Below are 19041 nucleotides of genomic sequence, written 5' to 3' on the forward strand. Positions count from 1 at the left end.
CGGACGACCGGGATGGTTGCCAATATGTGCACTGAAAGGTATGTTCAAATTACTGTGCTTGTCCAGGCACAGGTTTTCTTTCCACAGGGCCCAATGAGGGAGGAGGCCTCCGCACTCCTTGCTCCGCTGGGGGCTGAGGCGTTGATTCTGGAGGCGTTTGTTCCGCTGCCTGTGGTTCTGGGTTCTCCGCAGGTTTGTCTACTGGCTTCTCTGTTGGCTTATCTGCTGGAATCTCTGCTGGCTTGTCTGTCAACTTGTCTGCTGGATTGTCGGCGGGCTTCTCTGTTGGTTTATCGCCCGAATTGGCGTTCTGCACGGAGGCACTGAGAGCGCTTGGTCCTGGATTCGGTGCATGGATACGCCCCACTGCACCAGCGGCACTATTGCTTCGTTTTCGCTGAGCTTCCGGCATATTCGGCTTTTCCATCCCCCCAGCCCCATACGGTCCGGGGCTCATCGATCGCTGCTGGGGAATCCGCGAACCGGGACCGGGAGACAACGAGCGTGGGACATCTGGGAACCGAACAGGTGCCATCGGCTGGTTTGGAGCATGATATGGGCGATATCCCGAGCTAGGAGAGGCAGGTCGACTACCCTGCTCGGGTGCAAATCGAGGTGGACCTGGCGGAGGGGGACCGCTCGGAGGAGGCCCAGGAGCAGGAGAATTACGCCCACTAGCCGGAGTCATTGGACGACCATGTGAGCCGCCCATTGGTGGAGGACCACGAGGGCCTGGACCAGGTGGACCATTACGAGGACGTGGTTTAACCGGCCTAGCGGAGAGACATGTTCTCGGGGCAACACCTTGCTGAGAGCGGTCGAGGCGAATACAGAGAGCCTACAAAATTAGCATTTTTGTTTCCTACTCGGTGTTGGAGATATCGAGTACTTACCCATCCATCGTCATATTCGTGAAGCAGGCGAACGAGTTGTCCAGCTCGCAGTTCGAGTTCATCGTCCATGGAAGGGGAGAAATCAAGTTGCACACGGTGAACGTTGTTTGGAGCAGGGCCACCTGTGGCGACTGCTGCAGCTGTGGTAGACGTGACAGAAACGGAATCAATGCTCATAGCTGGACTTGGGGGAGGCATGTCTTTCATCCATCCCGCGGGGGGGCCGGGGACGTGTTGAAGGGTTGGCGGCTTGCCACTGTGGCTATTGGCAGCGGCACCAGCAGTGATAGCAGTCGCAGCGCCGACAGCAACGGCGGCTCCAGTGCTCATGCCGTCTGGGGTAGGTGCTCGCACACTAGAGGTTTCTGGGGAGGACGGATGCCCATTCAAAGGTTGCGATGGTCCAGAACCCAAGGCAGACGTAGGAGACGAAGCGCCGGATCGGGGCTCGAACGGATTTACCGGATCATTGAAAGGATTGGACGTGCTGTCCGCTGTCTTGGGGGGTGAAAATGTGCTCTGGGAATCGTTATGCTGTCCAGTGAGATTGCGCGCCGCGACAACACCAGCAACGTTCACCATTGTCGAGCTACTTTGCGAAGGTGAAGTAAGATCTGGAGAAAACTGGGTGATGGGCCGAATATTCAACTGGGGAGGAGCCGAGGGGGTCATCTGGTGCTGCTGCGGTGGCGGAGAAGGCGCAACGACCTGTGGACTTGGGAGTGGAGGCATTGGCTTCTCAGTATTGATCGTTTCCATCTCCTCATTCTTCTTTTTTTTCTTGCGAACAAACAATAGCGCTGCACCAGCCAGTAGTCCAAGTAGCGCAATGATCCCTATTGCGAGACCGGCTTTTCCACCAGACGATAAGCCACCCGAAGCTGGGGCGGCGGTGGACGAAGGCGTGGACGTGGCGGAGGACATCCCAGAAGCATCGTTGTCGAGCGTGGATGTCGGGACCACGTCTGGTGAGCTTGGAGTCGACGTGATAAGAGTCGAGGGGGTTGTTTTGGGCCTTGAGCTTGGGGTGTCGGTCGTGTTCTCGGTCGTCGTAGGCGTCGACTTGGGCGTGGGCTTCCTTGTGGGGGTTGGCCTGACTGTAGTGCGGCTGACAGTGCGTGTGTGCTCCAGCGGAGTCCCGACCTCCCCATGATCCTGAGTCTTCGCCGGCCTGCCTTCAGTCGAATAACCACCGATCGGGCCGTCAAAGGTTGGGTCTGCAGTGATGTAGATTACCGACACGGTCTCCCGTTTATTGGGTGCGATATCTCCTATTATATCAAGAATCTGATCCCTGATGTTCCCGCGTTTCTCGACGCCCCCGTGTCGCCGCCCATGGTGGTTGTGACGGTGAGGCATGGCGACGAGATCTCAGACGAAATACGGCAAACCAGTGCGCTTGAGGCGACGGTGAAGGCACCCGTCTTGCTTGTAGTCTGAGTAGTTATTAGGGCTTTGTTGTCAGCAATTGGAGGCCCAGATATCCGTCGACATCTGTCTCCCGAAAAGCACTCCGGGGGGGGATGGTTTGCAGGGATTATGATTAGGTTTTGGGGAAGCTGCAAAAGGAGGGAATTGTGAGTTGACTGTCAGAAAGGAGTGACTGGCAGTGATCAGGCCATGATCAAGGAGCGATTGGGCCTGAAGACTGCGATGAAAATGAATGTCGTGGGGTTGGTAAAAGAACGGCAGAGGTCAGCCCATGCAGACGAGAAAGAGAAGAAGAAGAGAAGAAGAAGAGAGAAAGAAAAGAGAGAAAGAAAGAGAAAGACAAAAAGCGGGCGGGAAGCGAGAAAGGGAAAGAGGAGAAGGCGTGCTCTGCAAGATTGGAAAAGGGAAGGCGCAGGCGGGAGATTAGCCTCGTGGTATCATATGCGTAAATTACCCGATCTGTTTTGTTTCCTGTACGAAGCAAAACAGCGCGTGCACACCGCCTATTGGCCAATGGCCGTGCAAACGGTCCCCAGTTACGCGCTGTTTCTGTCCCGTTGCGGTATGGATAAAAATAGGCCTCGATCTGCCTTCCGCCCGTAGCCGGCCATCACACACTCTCTCTCACTCTCTCTCTCACTCACTCACTTACACACAGCACAGAATGACCGGGCAGGCTTCACATGACACGGTGCTGGGAAGAACCTAGGATTCACAACAACGCAGCATCCCAGCACCAGGATGAACAACAGGCAAGCTCGCGACCCGCTGAAACAGAGGCCGGCTCTGCGCTGTCGCTGTTTGTCTTTCAAACAACCGCGTGGCTTGCTTAGCGTGTGATGCGGAGAAACGCCGTCCCCTCAATCTGGCAGCGGGCCAATCGCGTGGCTTCAGCTAGTCCGCATCGGGACAGGCGTCAGGTACCATGTCTGCCCGTTCCGTGGCACCTGTCAGGGGCCGACGTCGAATGGATGCTGGAACGGTGAACAAACATGTTGCTGCATATCGGGGGTGAGTGGTTCCTCGCTTGCGCTCTCACAGGTTGTGCGCACTGACGTCCCCGGCCCAGGACAGACACAGAGAGCGCGCCTTTTGCAATACATAGGAACTTATGCAAATAGAAAGTGTGTGGCTCTTCAGCTGCATCAACAAGCCACAATCGAAAACCTTAAAATAAGTCTCGATGCAAGCAGCTTGATCATCGCAGGACGAAATAAACCCCCATCGGTTTCAAGAATGATCATCCCGAAATACATACCACAGAAGCCATGCATATGATACCACATGCCTACAATACTTTTCGAAAATATTCCACGGAAACGACGAAGCCGAGCCTTGTCGAAGATGATTAATGGCCAAAAAGAAAAACGGCCTGACGAAGCGGAAATGCAACACTTGTTTCGCATTGTAGAACCAAGATTGTAATCTAAATTGCTATTTTCGCGACAAAGACTATTAGGGGGTGACATTATGTCTCTCTCCTCGTTTTCGCTTTCCGCCTCCCTGCCCTATCCCTTTCAACTTCCCTTTTCTTTTCTTTTCTTTTTTTTTTTTTTCCCCTTCTCTCTTTCCCACGCAGTACGAAGTAATGACAGGCTCTTTCGTCTGCAGCCATTCTGATGGAAGTTCTCAAAAAGTGAGGAAAGGGTCCTCAAGTACCTGAGTCGTAGAAAGCAGCTGCATTAGTCCATGAAGGGTGCAGGGGGAATGGCCCACGGGCTTGCGAAACAGTTTGCCCATAAGATTATAACTGACCTTTTCCGCGGTCAATCTCTCACTGCCTTCGTATTTGACCAGATTTGCCACCAAATCTCGACCAAGAGAAGGCGCCTTGCCCAGAACCTTATCCCATGTTCGCGGTGAGTATTCCCGGAATTCAATCTTTCCCCAGTCCGGCATATTCTTTCTCGACTGTCGATTAAACCAGTTAGAACCTATCGCTTCCCAAATTTACGCCAGAATAGCATATACAAAACGAATCACATACCGGCCACGACTCCGCGGTAGGAGTTCCCAAAGTAGTGAAAATTGAGTGCACTAATGCAAGTTCGCTGCCCACAGGCCCGGCATCGAATAGCTGAGGGTGATCTGGCTCGATCGCCTCCGCAACGACACAGCCCGCAGCCCACATATCCAGGCTTGTGTCGTAAGTCTTATTTCCGAACAGGATCTCAGGAGGACGATAGCACGTGGTGCCGACGTCCGTTATCTTCTCATCAGGCGCCTCTGAAGACTTGTCGTCAGGCGACCATGCAATTCCAAAGTCTGCCAGGTAAGCAGGTCCCCCCAAGCCTCGCAGGAGCACGTTTGACGGTTTGACATCGCGATGGATGATACCCATTGAGTGAATATGTGCCAAAGCACGAAACAGGTCCCTGAGATGAGATCGAATCTGCCGTGGTGTGAGTTGATTCCCATGAAACAGCTCATCAAGCTGGTATCTCATGTATGGGAAAACCAAGACAAAGTGGCTCCCTCCCTCGTGGAAGGACTCCAGCAGCGGGATGATAGTCTCGCTTGACACCTGCTTCAAGAGTCTGGCTTCGCGCTCTGAGTCATGTGGTGGCTCGGTGAGATGAGGAGTCGTGACCTTGAGGGCCACGAGCAGACCTTCACTGGTCGTGCTTTTATAAATGCTAGAAAACAGCCCATCTTTGTCATGGACGGCCTTCTCATAAAGCCCGACTTTCTCACCTCGCCTCGACTCAATTTCTGCCTTTACCCTGGTGGACCATTCCGTCAAACTTTCTTCGTCTCCAAGGGCCACATCTTGATTGTCATATCCATCAATTGCCTTCTGGCATGTGACATGGTACTCATCCTGAACGTAAATGAGCAGCAAGCACTGACGCATAGCCCGCACAGCGAAAGACATGGGGCTGGGCCACCAACCTTTGAGGAAGCATTTGCGTAGGCTTCCCCTTCGATTCTAGTCGCCTCCGAATGAGCCATGGCAAATTCGGTTGATGGCGAGGCACGGCGACAAGCATTGGTTCTTGACATGACTGCTGTTAATATCGACCGGGTGGTTTTCTCTCTCAGCGCTGGGTCTATAGGAGTCTACTTACATAGACGTTATTACCGCCAGCCGTTCGGAGAAACTGAGCTCTGACTTCCAAGCCATGATGTGATAGCTCTATCTTCCTTTAGCCAGTATTCTAGAAACACATCATCTGTCAATCAAAGTTGGACGTTGACAACATCGGGACCACTCTCAATGGAAACCACTGTGGGGTAGTGGGCTGCTGGGCGGAGCTGCAATGCGAGCAGTTCTACTGGGATGTGAGGCCCGTTCCTCCACCAAAGAGGGGAGTGCATCTGTTGTCTCTGTTCACGTAATCTAGTGTATCATGGGGGGGCAATGCCATTTCACTTCTTCTGCCCTGCTCGTCGCCCATCTCCTGAGATGATGACGGTCGGAACCGCAGCCAGACAAGCAGAAAGTTGGACGGCCGTTCCTCCACACGTGACTACGAACGAACTCTTCACGCTCGGGACGTAAGTTTGCCCGAGGCTTGGCGCGCTTGGTTCAGCTCCGTTAGTGTCATGTTGACTCCTCCCTTTCATCGTCATCACCACCATCGCCATCGCCAATTGAGCAGGTCTGTCGATGTGCGGCAGTCAAACCATTCTCAATAAGTCACTTTAAGTCTGGCACCGGTCTTCAATTCTCCAGACCCTCCCCAGCTGGCCATTGCCTTTCCACTCTTTGTAATCCCAGTCGCGGATTTGTAAATATGTCCAGATCCTGAGAATCGGAGTGCGATCATTTATCTCACCATGGAGTTTTCACGACAAGAGTACCCTGCTCTTGCGGTAGGTGTTTGAAAGAGTCATATGTGATTCCGGACCCCAGGGTGGGGACTATCCGGGCCAACCGTTCGTGGGAGGTGGTGTATGCTGATTTATGTGCTACTTTTTGCAGACCCTTTTACACCCAAGCCAAACGGTCGCCGTCATCAGCGAGCGGCTGAGGTCGATCACCAAAACCCATCAAGATATTGCAGACTGGCTCCAGGCATGTCGCCACATCGTCCTTTTATCCAACTCATAGTTGCTCATCGATGCACTTAGGAACGGCGCCGGCTCGAAGAAACATACTGCCTCGGGCTTCGGAGACTCGCGCGACGTCCTCAGCCGGAGGTGGGGGCCGCATTGGGGTAGGGATATATGAAGCGATTGTCCTGTCAGGATACTAATGGCTTTTAGGGTTTTTGAGGTGCCATGGCAGGGTATAGTATCTGCAACCGAGTCGTTGGCTCAATCCCATGAACTGCTCGCACAGAGAATCGAGGCGGACGTCGAGAAACCATTGAAGGAATATCCGATCAAAAACAAGGATATTAAGTCGATGTCTGGCGCCCAGCAAGATCTTGCGCACCTCGCCAGGTCATTGGAGGCTGCCCAAAAGAAAGCCGACAAGCTAAAGGACAAAGGGCCAAAGGCGGCAGGGAAATCGTCCGCGGCCATGGCTGCCGTTCAGGAGGCGCGAACTCAGTGGGAATCTAGGGCGCCGTTTGTTTTTGAAAAATTACAGGCCGTCGACGAGGATCGTCTGAACCAACTGAGAGACGTCCTCACGCAGTTTCAGACCCACGAAGCGGATCAGGTTGAGCGCAATCGCCAGTCGACCGAAACTTGCCTTGACTCATTGCTCACTGTGGACACTGCCGAGGAAATCAGGACCTTTGCGCTCAGGGCAAGCGGCGGCCGCACCGCAGGTCTAGCAACCCAGGAACCTCCTACAACCGCTTCCACTCAAGCTGAGAACCCGCCGATGGACCCCCTACAACCACCTCCAAGAATCAACGACGACATTGCTAGCCGGCGTTCCAGCCATTCCAACCAGCGACGACCCAGCTTCGGTAATTTCCCCCCCTCCCCCCAAAAAAATTTTTGATGCTAGGTTAGACACTCACGACTCCCATGTGTTTAGCCACCGACCAGCAGCCAAATCCTCAACAGCGACACACGCCATTGGGAGGGCTTAAACGACTTGGAACAGTGATGGGCCGGAGACGAAGTATTGTACAGCCAAATTCTGGGTATACATCCCCAGAGAAAAAGTTTAGATCTCCATTTATGCCCTTCCGTCGCACCGAATCTTCTCGCAGCTTCCATCAGGTCGAAAATCAGCCTACACCACCCAACGGCTTGGCTCCGGTTCGATCCCGGGATGGATCTTCACAACATCGGCCAGGTTCTTCTGCGACGGGAAGTGTTACCCAGCCCGAACCTCACATTGACACTGTACTCAACGGGAATACTATACCCGAAGAATCCACGTCTCAAGACACTCCTGCGCCAGCGGTGGAATCTCATGAAGATCGACCAGCGTCTCCAAAGGTTTGTTCGCCCACCAGCTCTCCTTTCATCCGCTTTATCTAACATGGTCTCGACAGATATCAACGGATGTAGAGGGATTCTCTGCCAAACCGAATACTATCGATGAGATATCAAGAATACAGCAAGAAGCTGCCCAGTAAGTTCGATAAAAAGTCCTAGTAATCGACATACTAATAATAATTGTCTTCTAGGAGCGAAGACCCCGGGATCAATCTGACAATCCGCGATAAACCGATCCAAGAAGATGAGGGAGAAGCTCAGCAGGCAATGAATGAAATGGCAAGTACTTTGCGGCGGGTATGTAATCCATAATGGTTGTTTGCTTGTTCTTGGGAGATGCGATGCTCACCTCACCGTTTAGCAAGCGAAGCATTCAGGTCTTTCACGGGGCCCGGGAACTGTACGTGGCCGCCGAGACGTTCGGAATACTATTTTTATCCCGAATCCTCCCGCTCCTGGCGCTGAAATGCATATCGACCCCCTTTCAAAGGCTATCCCAGAGATTGTGTCATCCCCGGCATCACCATCGCAGGTTCAACAAAGCCCACCGCCTCCTGGTACACACCAGGATGACCACACTATATCAGATGTCACATCTGTCCACTCATCTCACACACTACATAGCCTGTCAGGCCCAATCTCCCACCCAGAGTTGACTGGTCCCGGACTCAATGCCTCCATTGTCGAAAAGCTTAACGCCTACGTCTCTGGAGGAGTGGTTACCAAATGTTTCGTTGTTGGGGAACTTGCTCTCGCATACAACCCGACAGAGAGTTCATCCATGGATAGCCAAACTGTCCGCCTGGATAATTTCCAGATTTTAGAACGGGTTGCAGCTAACCCTCAATTTGTCACCGAAGTCTCCACCATCCCGGTCAATGGCGCACAACCTCTCGAATCCACCGAAGACCGAAAAGGAGAATACAACGTCGCTCTCTCTTCTCTAAGAGGCCCAGCGCCAACGGTTGCTTTTAAATACCAGATTCACCTTGACCCTTCAAACTTATCGGCTTACTGTCCGGTGATTTTCTCGCCAGTGTGGAATGAACAAGAGTTTCAAGCCAGCGTTATCATCAATTATTCTCTCAATCCGCGATTCGTTTCATCTGGCCCACTAACATCCATCACCCTCCAAAATGTTGTCTTGACAGTAAGTCTAGACCTCTCTCCCGTTGACGAAGAGACCAAGCAGCCCCGTGAAGTAGCCCGCGCGACGGCTGCTGCCATGCATCCAAATATCGGCGCCTCGTTCAAACGAAAAACATCCTCGATCGTGTGGCGAATTCCTGAACTTGAAGTCAAAGCCGATGGGGAGAACAGGTTCCTTGCGCGGTTTTCCACCACAACCAGCTGGCCCCGCAAAGGAAAATTGGAAGCAAGGTTCGATGTAGCCACCAAAGATACCAGCTTGCGACTTGGTATCAGTTCACGCTCCCCCATCACTCAGGGTCAAGCCGAGAGCTTGGGTCCTTCGGCGGATAAGACCGGGGAAGCCGACGCCAAAACCGCGCATCCCTCTGAATTGTGGACTCAACTACTAACTCAGAACAAACTATCCGTTTCGAGATATGTTGCTGTTTGATCCGATATCCGTTCTGCGTCTCGCATTTTTAGACTACGTCAACACCCCCCCCTCGTTGCTTGCAGCAGATTATTGCATTGGGCCCTGCGCATATTTCATCACGCACATTCAGGAATGGAGCAGCTATCTGGACGCGGTCATATTTGTGTGGAGTTGGATACAAGTGACTATCATGGGATCAATTTGGGATGGGATAATTTTAAGGCTAGGATCTTTTCTTTTTTTTTTTTTTATCTTCCCGTCTTCGCCCTGTAACGCCTTTTTTTTTTTTTTTTTTTTTTTTTTTTTTTTTTGGACGTAGCTCATCTTCTGCTGAGCACGCCTCAGCCGACCGACTGTCTGAGCGTTGGACGCAATTTGCAGCGATTCTCCAGTCGCAGCGAAGCTTCAAATGCCAAGCATCTCGATGACGGCCTCCGCTCGGTTTGCGATGACGTCCGGCATGTATTGGGCTTGCTCTTGTCATTCGTTCCGCGACCGTACCTTTTTTTTTTTCTTTTTATATGTACATACATGCATACTCTCTTAACTAATTCCACATAAGTCTGCTGCTGCACTCGCTGAGAACTTAGTGTTGTTTCGATGTGTCTTTCAACCGTTTTCCAGAACAACCCTGGAAACATGAACGGCTAGCTTCGGGAACCGTATTTGCTTGAGTTTAATAGCTCAGCTTCTAACTCTCGCGCTGGCTTCGCGCTTTTTGCTGAGCTAGTTACACACATCGTGTTCATTGGATGCACAGTCCCGTCGCATGACCGAGTCTGGAAACGAGCCGAGTGCGTCTGTGATGGTCTGGCCGGCGTGGAGAAGTTTGCCTGACATTTCATACCTCAGCTCCTAACTGCCCGGCTCAATCTAGCTTCTCTGTAAAATATCATAATTGCGTATGATAATCTAACCGAAAATCAATTGCCAACTTTGAAATCGCAAAGCAACGTCTGGGTATTAGAAACAGAAAAAAGAAAAAAAAGAGAGGAGAAGAAGAGGAATTCGACTCCATCATGACGCAAGAAGACAAGAAAGCCCGAACCTTCCTCCGAAACATCATCACCAAGCAACAGGATGCGCTGATAGCAATCACAAGAACGCTTGTCAAGACACCGTCCCCCAATCCCGCGGGAAACACGGTCCTCGTTGCCGACGCGGCTATCAAATTGCTGCAGAGCATTCCACACGCACACGTCTCGCGCCATGAGACCGCTCCGGGACTGGTCAATGTCGTGGCTCGCATCCCCAGCGGCAGACCGGGCAAGCGACTTGTCTTCAACGGCCACCTAGACACCTACCCTCTTTGCGAGGATCTCAACTGGACGGTGCCACCGCTGGGCGGCGTCCTCAAGGATGGGAGATTATATGGTCGCGGGGTGTGCGACATGAAAGGCGGCATCGCGGCATCGATCACGGCGGCGAAGTTGCTCGCTGAGCATCGCGATTTATGGCGCGGGGAGATCGTGGTCACGCTCGCGGGCGATGAGGAGTGTATGGGCAGTCGTGGGGCGAAGTGGTTGCTGGACAATGTCGAGGCGGCCAAGGGCGATGCGATGATATGCGGGGATGCCGGGTCGCCGCAGGTGGTGAGGTTCGGGGAAAAGGGGTTTGTGTGGATTGATGTTGAGGCTAAAGGGGTTGCAGCGCATGGCGCGCATGTGCATAGGGGCTTGAATGCGGTTAATCGTCTACGAAAGGCGTTGGATGCGATCGAGACGTTGGAAGAGATGGCGGTGGATATGCCCGCGGAGGTGGAGGATGCGATCGATGCGGCGGCAGACGTGTCACAAGCATCGTCGGGCATGGGTGAGTTGGACACGCTACGCCATGTTACAGTCAACATTGGAACGGTACATGGCGGCGTGTCACCGAATTTAATTCCCGCCCACGCGAAAGCGGAGTGTGATCTTCGACTCCCTCTAGGCGTTACGACCGAGGAGATTCTAGCGAAGCTACGAACGTTACTTGACCCGATGGAGGGCATCAGATGGAGAATAATACGTAAATGCGATCCTAACTATACCTCTCCCACCCACGATATTGTCCAGCTGGGTCTGAAAGTGTCGAAAGAAGTCACCGGCGGCAAGTCCGTCGCTAGTATACGCGTTGGAGCATCTGATACCCGGTGGTATCGTGCCGCTGGCATTCCAACCGTTGTCGTCGGCTGCTCTGGAGGAAATATGGGCGGAGCAGATGAATATGTGGAGGTGAAAGAGCTCGTTCAAGTCGCCCAGGCCCACACTTTGATGGCCTACGACTTTTTAAAAGGTTGTTGAAGGCAATCATCACTCGGCACGCTTCGGGTATCTTGAGACTGTGCTCGATGTGTAGGGAAACGGCCGCTCTACTCCGTATATATATAGATATATGTAGGTACCCAGGGGCCATTGAAGCCCACTCAATCAGATTGTAAGATATTATATCTCTCCAAAGCGCATCTCCTCACGAAAAGCCGCCAACAATAAACACTCCCCAAACAGGGACGAGTCCTGTCAGGAACGGGCGGGAAAAGAAATCAACAGCAATGAAAACGTTCGAAAGAAAGTTCCTCTCGTCACATTCGAGCGGCCCTTGTCGTCTTGTCGTAAAATTCAAGCGTCATGGCAGCTAAGAAACAGGGAATATCCTTCCGCTCCTCTACCCAAAATTTGATAAGATCTCGAATTTCTAGAGCGAACAAACTATTCGGTCCACCGGATATCTTCATGGTCCCATTTTCTCCGTCAAAAATGATCGAGTTTTCTTCGCCGTCACCCATACTTCCCGGGCCACTAGAGTCGGCCGCAGCACCCGGGTCTCCGTGCCTGTATGCTGGCGAAAGGTGGAACATAGAAGTCACTCGTACACGCCCATTGGGCATGAAATCAAGCTTATAACCGAGAATGGACGCCACCGCTTCACGGAATTCAGATGATTTCGCAGTCCAAATCTCTTTTAGACGGCGTATCCGCTTTTCTTTATCGGCAACCTGTTTCTCCATCTCTTGAAGATCTAGCTGCAAGCTGTCAAGCGTGCTAGCAGGAACCATCCGAATATTTTCATTCGCTCCTCGTAGTTGCTTCAAAAGGTCCCGATTCTCGGCCCGTAAAGTCTTCAGGGTGGAAAGCTTAACGTTTTCAAAATCAGCAGTTGGGTTCGATCGAAGCTCTAAGATGCGGGTTCGCGACTGGGCTTGCAACGAGGAAAGATGAGACTTTGCTGCTTCAAGCTCCCGGCGTAACAGCTCAACCGACTGTTCAGATTTGGATAAAGAGTCCTGCAGGGTTCGATTTTTGCGAACCAAGCCAGCAAGTCGTTCACTATCCGCATCGCTCTCCGCTGGGGAAAGAGGTCGTTTAGTTCCACGCAAGGCCTGGGAATCACTTGGTGTTGCGTTTTCTTCCTTTTTTGACAGTTCTTCATGCAACTTGTGAAGCTCTTCCCGATGTTCGCTCAGAAGACCCTCAAGCTGTGCAATATGTTCGGATTTCTGAGTGTCGATTCGATTCTCGTCCGGATTCACCATGGTTTCCTCAGCATCAAATGTCTTGAGCTGTGCTCGTAAATACTCCACTTCCTTGATAGCTAGGACCCTTTGCCGCTCCAACCGTGTTTTGGCACGAGAATCAGCAGCGACTACGCCCGCTCCGTTCGAACGGAGACTTTCCATTTCTTTATGTATTCTTTGCTTTTCCATCTCCAGGTTGTTTATAATTTCTGTCTTTTCCGCAGCTTGGGCCTGGATATTCCCGATTTTATCAACCAGGGAGGCGTTTTCAATTCTTGACTCAACCAAGGCTCTAACAACAGCTTCTGGAGAGTCAAATTCAGGTTCGTGCCCATCTAGTTGCAATAGACCTGTCCAGGATCGTCGCTCGTCTTGTAAAACCTGATTCTGGATTCGCTCATTTCTAAGTTCAGCTTCCAAGCCACTCATTAAATGCAGCTTGTTCTCAAGGGCAAGCTTTTGCTCTTCGACGACTTCGACTTTCTTTTGAGACTTTCGTAGCGGCCGCAATTCGGATTCTAATCTCTTTACTTGCGATAGCTGTTCTGAAAGCTCCCGCTTGAGCACAGTCAGGGCTTCCGGCTCGGATCCTTCAGATTTTAACTGTATGTTCTCTGCCTCTAGTTGGTCCACTTCAGCTTCACGTTGCGATAACCGCTCCTGGGTCGTTTGCAAGCACGCTTTGGTTTCTTGGAGCTCATTTCTCAATTCATCCAACGTCTGTTGGAGCGACGAACGGATCGTTTCCAGTTCGCGGACTTGGTTTTTGTACTGACGTTCTTGGTCGGCTAGTTGGGACCTTGAATCGTCACATTCCTCCTGCAAAGCTCGGCTCTCTTCCTGCAACGCCCGTATCTTCCTTTCACAGGAGGCTCGCTCGGTCTCCGACGTTTCCTGCACTTGCTTTAACTCTGCGGCAAGCGATTCGATCTTACGTTGGGCCTTGGCTGAGCTACTCTCTGCGGCCTAGATAGTTGCAACCCAGTCGTCAGAATACTCGGTCGAGTGTCCCTTTTTTTATTTCTTATTTTTTACTTTTTTTTTGGTGGGGGTAAAACGAAAATCCTATGGATAAGGCTCACCTGCGCTTTTCGAAAGTCCGCGTCTGCTCTGGCCTGCAGCTCCCGTAATTCTTTCTCGTGTTGTAAGGATTCTAGGTCCCTATCCTGCTTTATATTCTCGAGCTCATACTTCAAAGTACTAATCTGTATTCGTAGTTCTTCATTCCCGGCATCTATAGACCTCGCGACTTGCGTCAGAAATTCCATTCCATATTATTGTACCTTAGGCTCCAAGGGAATCATGTACTGACCGGGTTTGATCGGTGGCTCTTGAGGAAGGATACTCCTCCGGAACGGACTTCTGGAAGATTGCTGGGGAGAAGACGACGCGCCGGACAAAAAGTCGTAGGAAGGTTGCGTCTGCGCAAGCCGGCTGTTGTTCATCTGGAAGGGAAGAAAATCGGTCAGTCTAATCCAGCCCCATCAATTGACGTGTTGACAAGAGACACAAACTGCACACCTTGAAGGAAATAGGCAAATTCAAGCCGAGGGAACGGCCTGTTGGCTTTCAGCACCCTCTGCTGCCAGCAACCGGAGCTGTTCAGCTTGTCGAAAGTTCGTTCGTCGAGACGGAGAGAGACACGATGAAGCTGCTTAGTCAGGATTCTACACTCCCGCGTTTGTTTTTCGGACAACCAACATTGACATCAACATGTTCTATGATCATATTTCTCCACTGAAGCAATGAGTTTTGTGTCTACTTTATCACCATGGCCCTCAAGACAAAACTACACATTCGGTGCTAGCTTTGCTACCATGGATTTAAAATACCTCTATGTTGTTGGCTAGACAGAATAGCAATGGCGGGAACTGATGAGTTATCCTATCCAGCTACATGATGAAAACTTTGCGAAACTGTCAAACAGTGTAGCTGGTGTAACTATGGGCTACCTTGGAGGTTAATCGCATTCTTGTGAAGGAAAAACAAACCATATCATGGCAGAGGTAGCAGGCGTGAATGTAACCACAGTATAGAGGTATTCTCTAGATTGTACAGTAACCAGCAGTATGGCCAGCGCTGAACACAAAGCCAATACAGCCCATTGGCAGCCATGTCCTTCAGCGGATTTGGTGATTCTATCAAATAATATCCTACAGCAAGGAACGTGTGGTGATTATTATGATTATGATTATCATTATTTTTCGAAACCTCTACTCACTCGCTAAGTCTTTAATTTAGATTCTCAATATTGGAAATGCGCGAATCAAAGCCGCGGGGGGAACGCACTCGAGAGGATGATATCGGGGGTGGATCATCGACTGAATAGTTTGAGGATGCAAAGAAAGATAAAAAAGGCCAAAGCTGAACATGGAGCCGAGTTTTACTGAGGCTCCTCTCGGAAATCTAGTCATTTTGTTTGTTGCTGTTTTCCTGAGATCTTAATTGTTCAATTTTTGCTACCCATACGCTGAAGGATTTTCCCTCTGTATAATGATATTTTTTGCTCTTCTGAATCTCCTGAAGCAATGTTCTTGAGAGCCACATCACTTTTAGCCCCCAGGATCTTAGCCTAACGGATAGACAAGAAGGCACCAGCCAAGTTTATGTCGTATATAGTATCTCTGTTCAAGCAACTCGCCAATATGGATGGGATAGAGCGCGCAAGAGCTATCTTTTTGATACCTTTCTCAGCGCTTAGCAAGGTCGTAGAGGGTCGTCGTCATTTGTCATGAACAGTCGGAAAGTAACCGTTAGCAGCCGTTGCATTCTCAAGGTAGCTTATCGACGCCATTATAGCCTGGTGAAATTCACGGTTATTACCACAGAAGTCAGGCCCGCCTTAAGGGTAGGATCCCGAGCGCCTCGACAAAGAAACGCACGCTTGATTACCCTTGAGCGTTGGAGAAAAAGACGTGTGAAGGACGTGAATAGAGTTTTCGCGACTTCTCTTGGTACGGAGTACATATATGTATGTACCCAGGATCGTTGTCGATGCAAGTCACCCACCGCGAGGATCCTCTAACGACTGGTGGGCGCATGGACATTCTGTTCCGAAGCCCACTTTTATTTCGGAGCTCGGCGTAAGGCGACCATACGGCTTCAATAGGCTGCATGCTGGACAAAGCGAGGGACGAACCCTTGCTCGTTTTCAAAACTCCGTCGTACTCAGAACTTCCCAGGATCCTGGGCCCATGCTTGAGGACCGCATCCTGCCAAGGAAAATAATCTCCACACCTTATTATGGAGCACCGGCAGAAGTGCAATTGATCCTACTTCGAGCATGAAGCGCGAGAGGACGCGATGCTACCCTTGAATGAAAAGGTCTTGTCGTTCTAGTGGCTCGGACAGAGGCTGTCGCAGGGAACAGCCACGAAAACCGGAAGTACATGTTCATACGTAGGATCGTGAAGCAATACTGGGAAAACAAAATCAAAGACTTGTTCACAAGGAGCCTCCAATAAAGATAAACTTTGTATTTCTGTAGTAACCGAAAGCCAGTCCTGCTAGAACTCCAAATCATGCAGTCCGAGACTTTTTCCTTTGATATTTTCCAAAAACATCCGAAACCAAAACACTTTCTTATTCTGTCTTTTAAGATTCGCTGAGATCAATACCGGCAGCGGCTTCAGCCTCGCCGTATGCCTTCAGGCGGATGGCCTGGGTAGCGATAAAGCCGGTGGTGTCTGTGGGTTGGAAGTCCTCGAGACTGTCCATGCTGCTCTGCTCTGGGCTGTAGAGCTTGCTTGTGTCGGAGCTTCGTCCCAAGACGCTCACGGAGCCCTTGTAGCAGCGAAGTCTGACCTGGCCGTTGACGTCGTCCTGGCTGGCAATAACGCTCTTCTCGATGAATTTACGTTCGGGGGAGAAGTAGAGACCATTGTAGAGAAGCTTAGACCAGGTAATAGTGACGAATTGATCACGGAGAAGGCGAACTTCGCGGTCAAGGACGAGGCCTTCAAGGTCAAGATGTGCAAGGCGGAGAATGCTCATAGCAGGGGAGTCACTAGAAAACAGGGTAGTTAGTACCGTGCTCTCCATCCAGTGCAACTCGAGCGTTGGGGGGAATCATCGGGCTCCTTACTAGCATCCGCGCTGCAGACAAGAGGTTAGTCATCTGGGGTAAAGGACAGAAGAAGTTGACCAGGTTAACTCACAGATTTAAGACCAATGTAACGGTTTTCCACAATATCGATACGACCGATTCCTATCGAAGCCGTAGTCAGCTACCACAACCATCTGGCTATTGTCGTACTCTGTGAAATGATCGAGAAACGGAAGCATCATTCAAACCCACCATGTTTACGGCCAAGTTCATTGAGAGTGGTGAATAGCTCCAAGGAGTCGGTGATCTTGTTTCCTGCCTTAGGGTCGGATCCCAGAACGACGCCAACAGGCAGACCCTTCTCGAAGAAGATGGTGACATCTTCGGGTGTGTTGGGGGCGGTTCGGGGATCGTCAGTCAGCTTCCACATGTCATCTGGTGGAGAGACGTCGGCTTCTTCCAGGATGCCGGCTTCATAGGAGCAATGGGCGAGGCTGGGACGAAAAGTCAGCAGGGATTTGCGGGGGGGAAGTGCCGTAAGCAGAGTGTGAATCTCACTTCTCATCCATGGACCTATCAACACATGTATACGTTAGTGCTGTCTGTAGGAAACAAAACAAAACGCGGCCGAACCCACCATGGCTTTGCCTTTGTAGATGTGACGGGGATATTGTGCTTGGCAGCGTAGTCGAGGAGGTCATTACGACCAGCGAAACGTTCATAGAATTCAGGAAGACGCCATGGGGCGATGACGTTGATAGATGGCTACGCTGGTCAGCATTGCAGGCTTCTTCTAAAATTGCATAGCAATGGCAAAGGGGGAATCCCACCTGGATGGCGTAGAATGCGAGTTCAAATCTGACTTGATCGTTTCTGGTATTTCGATGAATAAGTATGCGCTTGATTTTGGTACAGGATCTGGGTGAATTACCCTTTGCCGGTGCAGCCTATGGAGTGAGACGGTCAGAACCAGGGTAACGCGGGCGCATCGTGAACTGGGGAAAATATCACTACTAACCGTGGCTGACGGCCGTGCAGCCTTCTTGCTTAGCAACACGCATCATAGCTCTAGCAATAACGGGACGGGCACTTCCACAACTGTAAGCTTGGCCTCCGCGCGACCGGGAATTCTTCCAGTTCTTACAGGCTAGTTCTACTCCAGGGTTAGCACAGTGGTCTTTTTGGGTTGTCTTGGTGGTTTTGGTGGTTTTTTTTTTTTTGGGGGGGAAGAAACGTTAGGAACTCAATTGGAAGCTTACCCAAGGAGATATCTGTCCTCCCAGATAGCCTAACCGGGGGTTTTGTCAGTAGAGCACAATTGGCGCGCGTCGCATCTTCGATGTGACTCACATTGCACTGGATGGCACGGAAGCAGAGATCCTCGACGAACTCACGCTTCAGGTCCTCGACAACGAGCTTCTTCGCGCCGACCGCAAGGGCCTTGCGCTCAGCTTCCTTGAAATCCTCAGCCTGGCCTACGTCGGCGAGGAAGCAGACGACCTCATGGCCCTGCTCGATGAGCCAGGCGAGGATGCAGCTGGTGTCCAAACCACCAGAGTAGGCAAGAAGAACCTTTTCCTTGTTGGCCATGTTGTTTGCGAGAGACAAAAGATATATGTGCACTATTCCTCTTTTCTCAATTGAAGGCGTAATTGGTTGCGTGGGGAGTGAACAATGGCCTGCTGGATGCTCACAGAGGAACGGACGACAGATAAAGTAGACTCTTTAAAACGCCCAACAAAAGCACGTCGACGAAAACTCGCAGCGGGGAAGAGCAGCGGCCAATCAGCGGCGGGGACCAGGCGTGAGTCACCCGCCGCCGGAAGCGGAAAGAGTAGGGCTTAGGGTTGGAGTCCGCAGCCGTCATTGGCGGGCGGATCCGCTTTCACCGCCGGCCGCTTTTGCTTTTGCTTTTTGCTCCTCGTCGAAGGATCAGCCAGACTGGGGGAGCGAGCGTTGGGGACGTGGACTCCGCCTGGGGACGGTGGATGGGGGCCTTGGCCGCCGTTGAGCCCAAGTCTCGGACCTTCGAAGCCAGCTAACTAACTACAATACATAACCCATTGCCCGGTTGAGCGACATTTCCCACTAACTAGTTCGTACATGCAGTTCAGGGACCGCTATCAGAATGGTTGGCTATTTGCGTCTTCCCCAATGGTGAGTATTGCACAGGAAGCACCTCTCCATCGCCGACGAGGAGTATAAAAAAGAGAAGATAATGGGATCAAAGCTCCAACCTGCATGGACAAGGTTCAACCCAGGGTGCTCA

At 51.4% G+C, this 19041-nt stretch overlaps 8 protein-coding genes across 8 annotated transcripts; 4 read left to right on the top strand and 4 right to left on the bottom strand.

Annotated features, from left to right (window-relative positions):
• Positions 1-49: 49 nt before the first annotated feature.
• CIMG_03399 (uncharacterized protein) lies at positions 50-2252 on the bottom strand (the record flags this gene model as incomplete). Its single annotated transcript, XM_001243957.1, has 2 exons — positions 50-838; positions 894-2252. The coding sequence occupies 2 exons, from the start codon at positions 2250-2252 to the stop codon at positions 50-52; spliced, it is 2148 nt and encodes a 715-aa protein (XP_001243958.1).
• A 300-nt stretch (positions 2253-2552) lies between these two features.
• CIMG_03400 (uncharacterized protein) lies at positions 2553-2927 on the top strand (the record flags this gene model as incomplete). Its single annotated transcript, XM_001243958.1, has 1 exon — positions 2553-2927. The coding sequence occupies one exon, from the start codon at positions 2553-2555 to the stop codon at positions 2925-2927; it is 375 nt and encodes a 124-aa protein (XP_001243959.1).
• Positions 2928-3855: 928 nt separating this feature from the next.
• On the bottom strand, positions 3856-5693 carry CIMG_03401 (CMGC/CDK protein kinase). Its single transcript, XM_001243959.2, has 6 exons — positions 5526-5693; positions 5393-5460; positions 5217-5319; positions 4312-5145; positions 4080-4235; positions 3856-3983 (listed from the first exon to the last, which is right to left on the bottom strand). The coding sequence occupies exons 1-6, from the start codon at positions 5640-5642 to the stop codon at positions 3954-3956; spliced, it is 1308 nt and encodes a 435-aa protein (XP_001243960.2). The 5' UTR covers positions 5643-5693; the 3' UTR covers positions 3856-3953.
• Positions 5694-6031: 338 nt separating this feature from the next.
• On the top strand, positions 6032-9480 carry CIMG_03402 (uncharacterized protein). The gene is made up of 8 exons (XM_001243960.2): positions 6032-6140; positions 6250-6342; positions 6399-6484; positions 6534-7189; positions 7261-7670; positions 7727-7806; positions 7862-7967; positions 8032-9480. The coding sequence occupies exons 1-8, from the start codon at positions 6105-6107 to the stop codon at positions 9250-9252; spliced, it is 2688 nt and encodes an 895-aa protein (XP_001243961.1). The 5' UTR covers positions 6032-6104; the 3' UTR covers positions 9253-9480.
• A 676-nt stretch (positions 9481-10156) lies between these two features.
• Positions 10157-11672, top strand: CIMG_03403 (uncharacterized protein). Its single transcript, XM_001243961.2, has one exon. The coding sequence runs from the start codon at positions 10254-10256 to the stop codon at positions 11514-11516; it is 1263 nt and encodes a 420-aa protein (XP_001243962.1). The 5' UTR covers positions 10157-10253; the 3' UTR covers positions 11517-11672.
• On the bottom strand, positions 11607-14298 carry CIMG_03404 (spindle assembly checkpoint component mad1). The gene is made up of 4 exons (XM_001243962.2): positions 14249-14298; positions 14040-14172; positions 13810-13961; positions 11607-13693 (listed from the first exon to the last, which is right to left on the bottom strand). Exons 2-4 carry the CDS (start codon positions 14170-14172, stop codon positions 11795-11797), a joined length of 2184 nt encoding a protein of 727 aa, XP_001243963.1. The 5' UTR covers positions 14249-14298; the 3' UTR covers positions 11607-11794.
• Positions 14299-14930: 632 nt separating this feature from the next.
• Positions 14931-16014, top strand: CIMG_03405 (uncharacterized protein; the record flags this gene model as incomplete). The annotated part of the gene is made up of 1 exon (XM_001243963.2): positions 14931-16014. The coding sequence occupies exon 1, from the start codon at positions 15697-15699 to the stop codon at positions 16012-16014; it is 318 nt and encodes a 105-aa protein (XP_001243964.1). The 5' UTR covers positions 14931-15696.
• A 129-nt stretch (positions 16015-16143) lies between these two features.
• CIMG_03406 (argininosuccinate synthase) lies at positions 16144-18462 on the bottom strand. Its single transcript, XM_001243964.2, has 12 exons — positions 18123-18462; positions 18032-18060; positions 17917-17925; positions 17791-17861; positions 17704-17719; positions 17603-17645; positions 17410-17537; positions 17331-17345; positions 17025-17266; positions 16885-16934; positions 16812-16822; positions 16144-16733 (listed from the first exon to the last, which is right to left on the bottom strand). The coding sequence occupies exons 1-12, from the start codon at positions 18360-18362 to the stop codon at positions 16322-16324; spliced, it is 1266 nt and encodes a 421-aa protein (XP_001243965.1). The 5' UTR covers positions 18363-18462; the 3' UTR covers positions 16144-16321.
• Positions 18463-19041: the final 579 nt, after the last annotated feature.

Source organism: Coccidioides immitis (genome assembly GCF_000149335.2).
Source record: "Coccidioides immitis RS genomic scaffold supercont3.6, whole genome shotgun sequence".
Lineage (NCBI taxonomy): Eukaryota > Fungi > Ascomycota > Eurotiomycetes > Onygenales > Onygenaceae > Coccidioides > Coccidioides immitis.

Coding starts and splice junctions, on each gene's coding strand:
- CIMG_03401 (XM_001243959.2), bottom strand. CDS start 5,642: ATGCACTCCCCTCTTTGGTGGAGGAACGGGCCTCACATCCCAGTAGAA. Junction 5,146..5,216: donor ACGCAAATGCTTCCTCAAAG/GTTGGTGGCCCA, acceptor ATTTACGTTCAG/GATGAGTACCATGTCACATG. Junction 4,236..4,311: donor CTACCGCGGAGTCGTGGCCG/GTATGTGATTCG, acceptor TTTAATCGACAG/TCGAGAAAGAATATGCCGGA.
- CIMG_03402 (XM_001243960.2), top strand. CDS start 6,105: ATGGAGTTTTCACGACAAGAGTACCCTGCTCTTGCG. Junction 6,141..6,249: donor AAGAGTACCCTGCTCTTGCG/GTAGGTGTTTGA, acceptor TACTTTTTGCAG/ACCCTTTTACACCCAAGCCA. Junction 7,968..8,031: donor TGGCAAGTACTTTGCGGCGG/GTATGTAATCCA, acceptor CTCACCGTTTAG/CAAGCGAAGCATTCAGGTCT.
- CIMG_03403 (XM_001243961.2), top strand. CDS start 10,254: ATGACGCAAGAAGACAAGAAAGCCCGAACCTTCCTCCGAAACATCATC.
- CIMG_03404 (XM_001243962.2), bottom strand. CDS start 14,172: ATGAACAACAGCCGGCTTGCGCAGACGCAACCTTCCTACGACTTTTTG. Junction 13,962..14,039: donor AGAGCCACCGATCAAACCCG/GTCAGTACATGA, acceptor CGAGGTCTATAG/ATGCCGGGAATGAAGAACTA. Junction 13,694..13,809: donor CGGACTTTCGAAAAGCGCAG/GTGAGCCTTATC, acceptor GCAACTATCTAG/GCCGCAGAGAGTAGCTCAGC.
- CIMG_03406 (XM_001243964.2), bottom strand. CDS start 18,362: ATGGCCAACAAGGAAAAGGTTCTTCTTGCCTACTCTGGTGGTTTGGAC. Junction 18,061..18,122: donor TCCGTGCCATCCAGTGCAAT/GTGAGTCACATC, acceptor ACCCCCGGTTAG/GCTATCTGGGAGGACAGATA. Junction 16,935..17,024: donor TGAACTTGGCCGTAAACATG/GTGGGTTTGAAT, acceptor CGGCTTCGATAG/GAATCGGTCGTATCGATATT.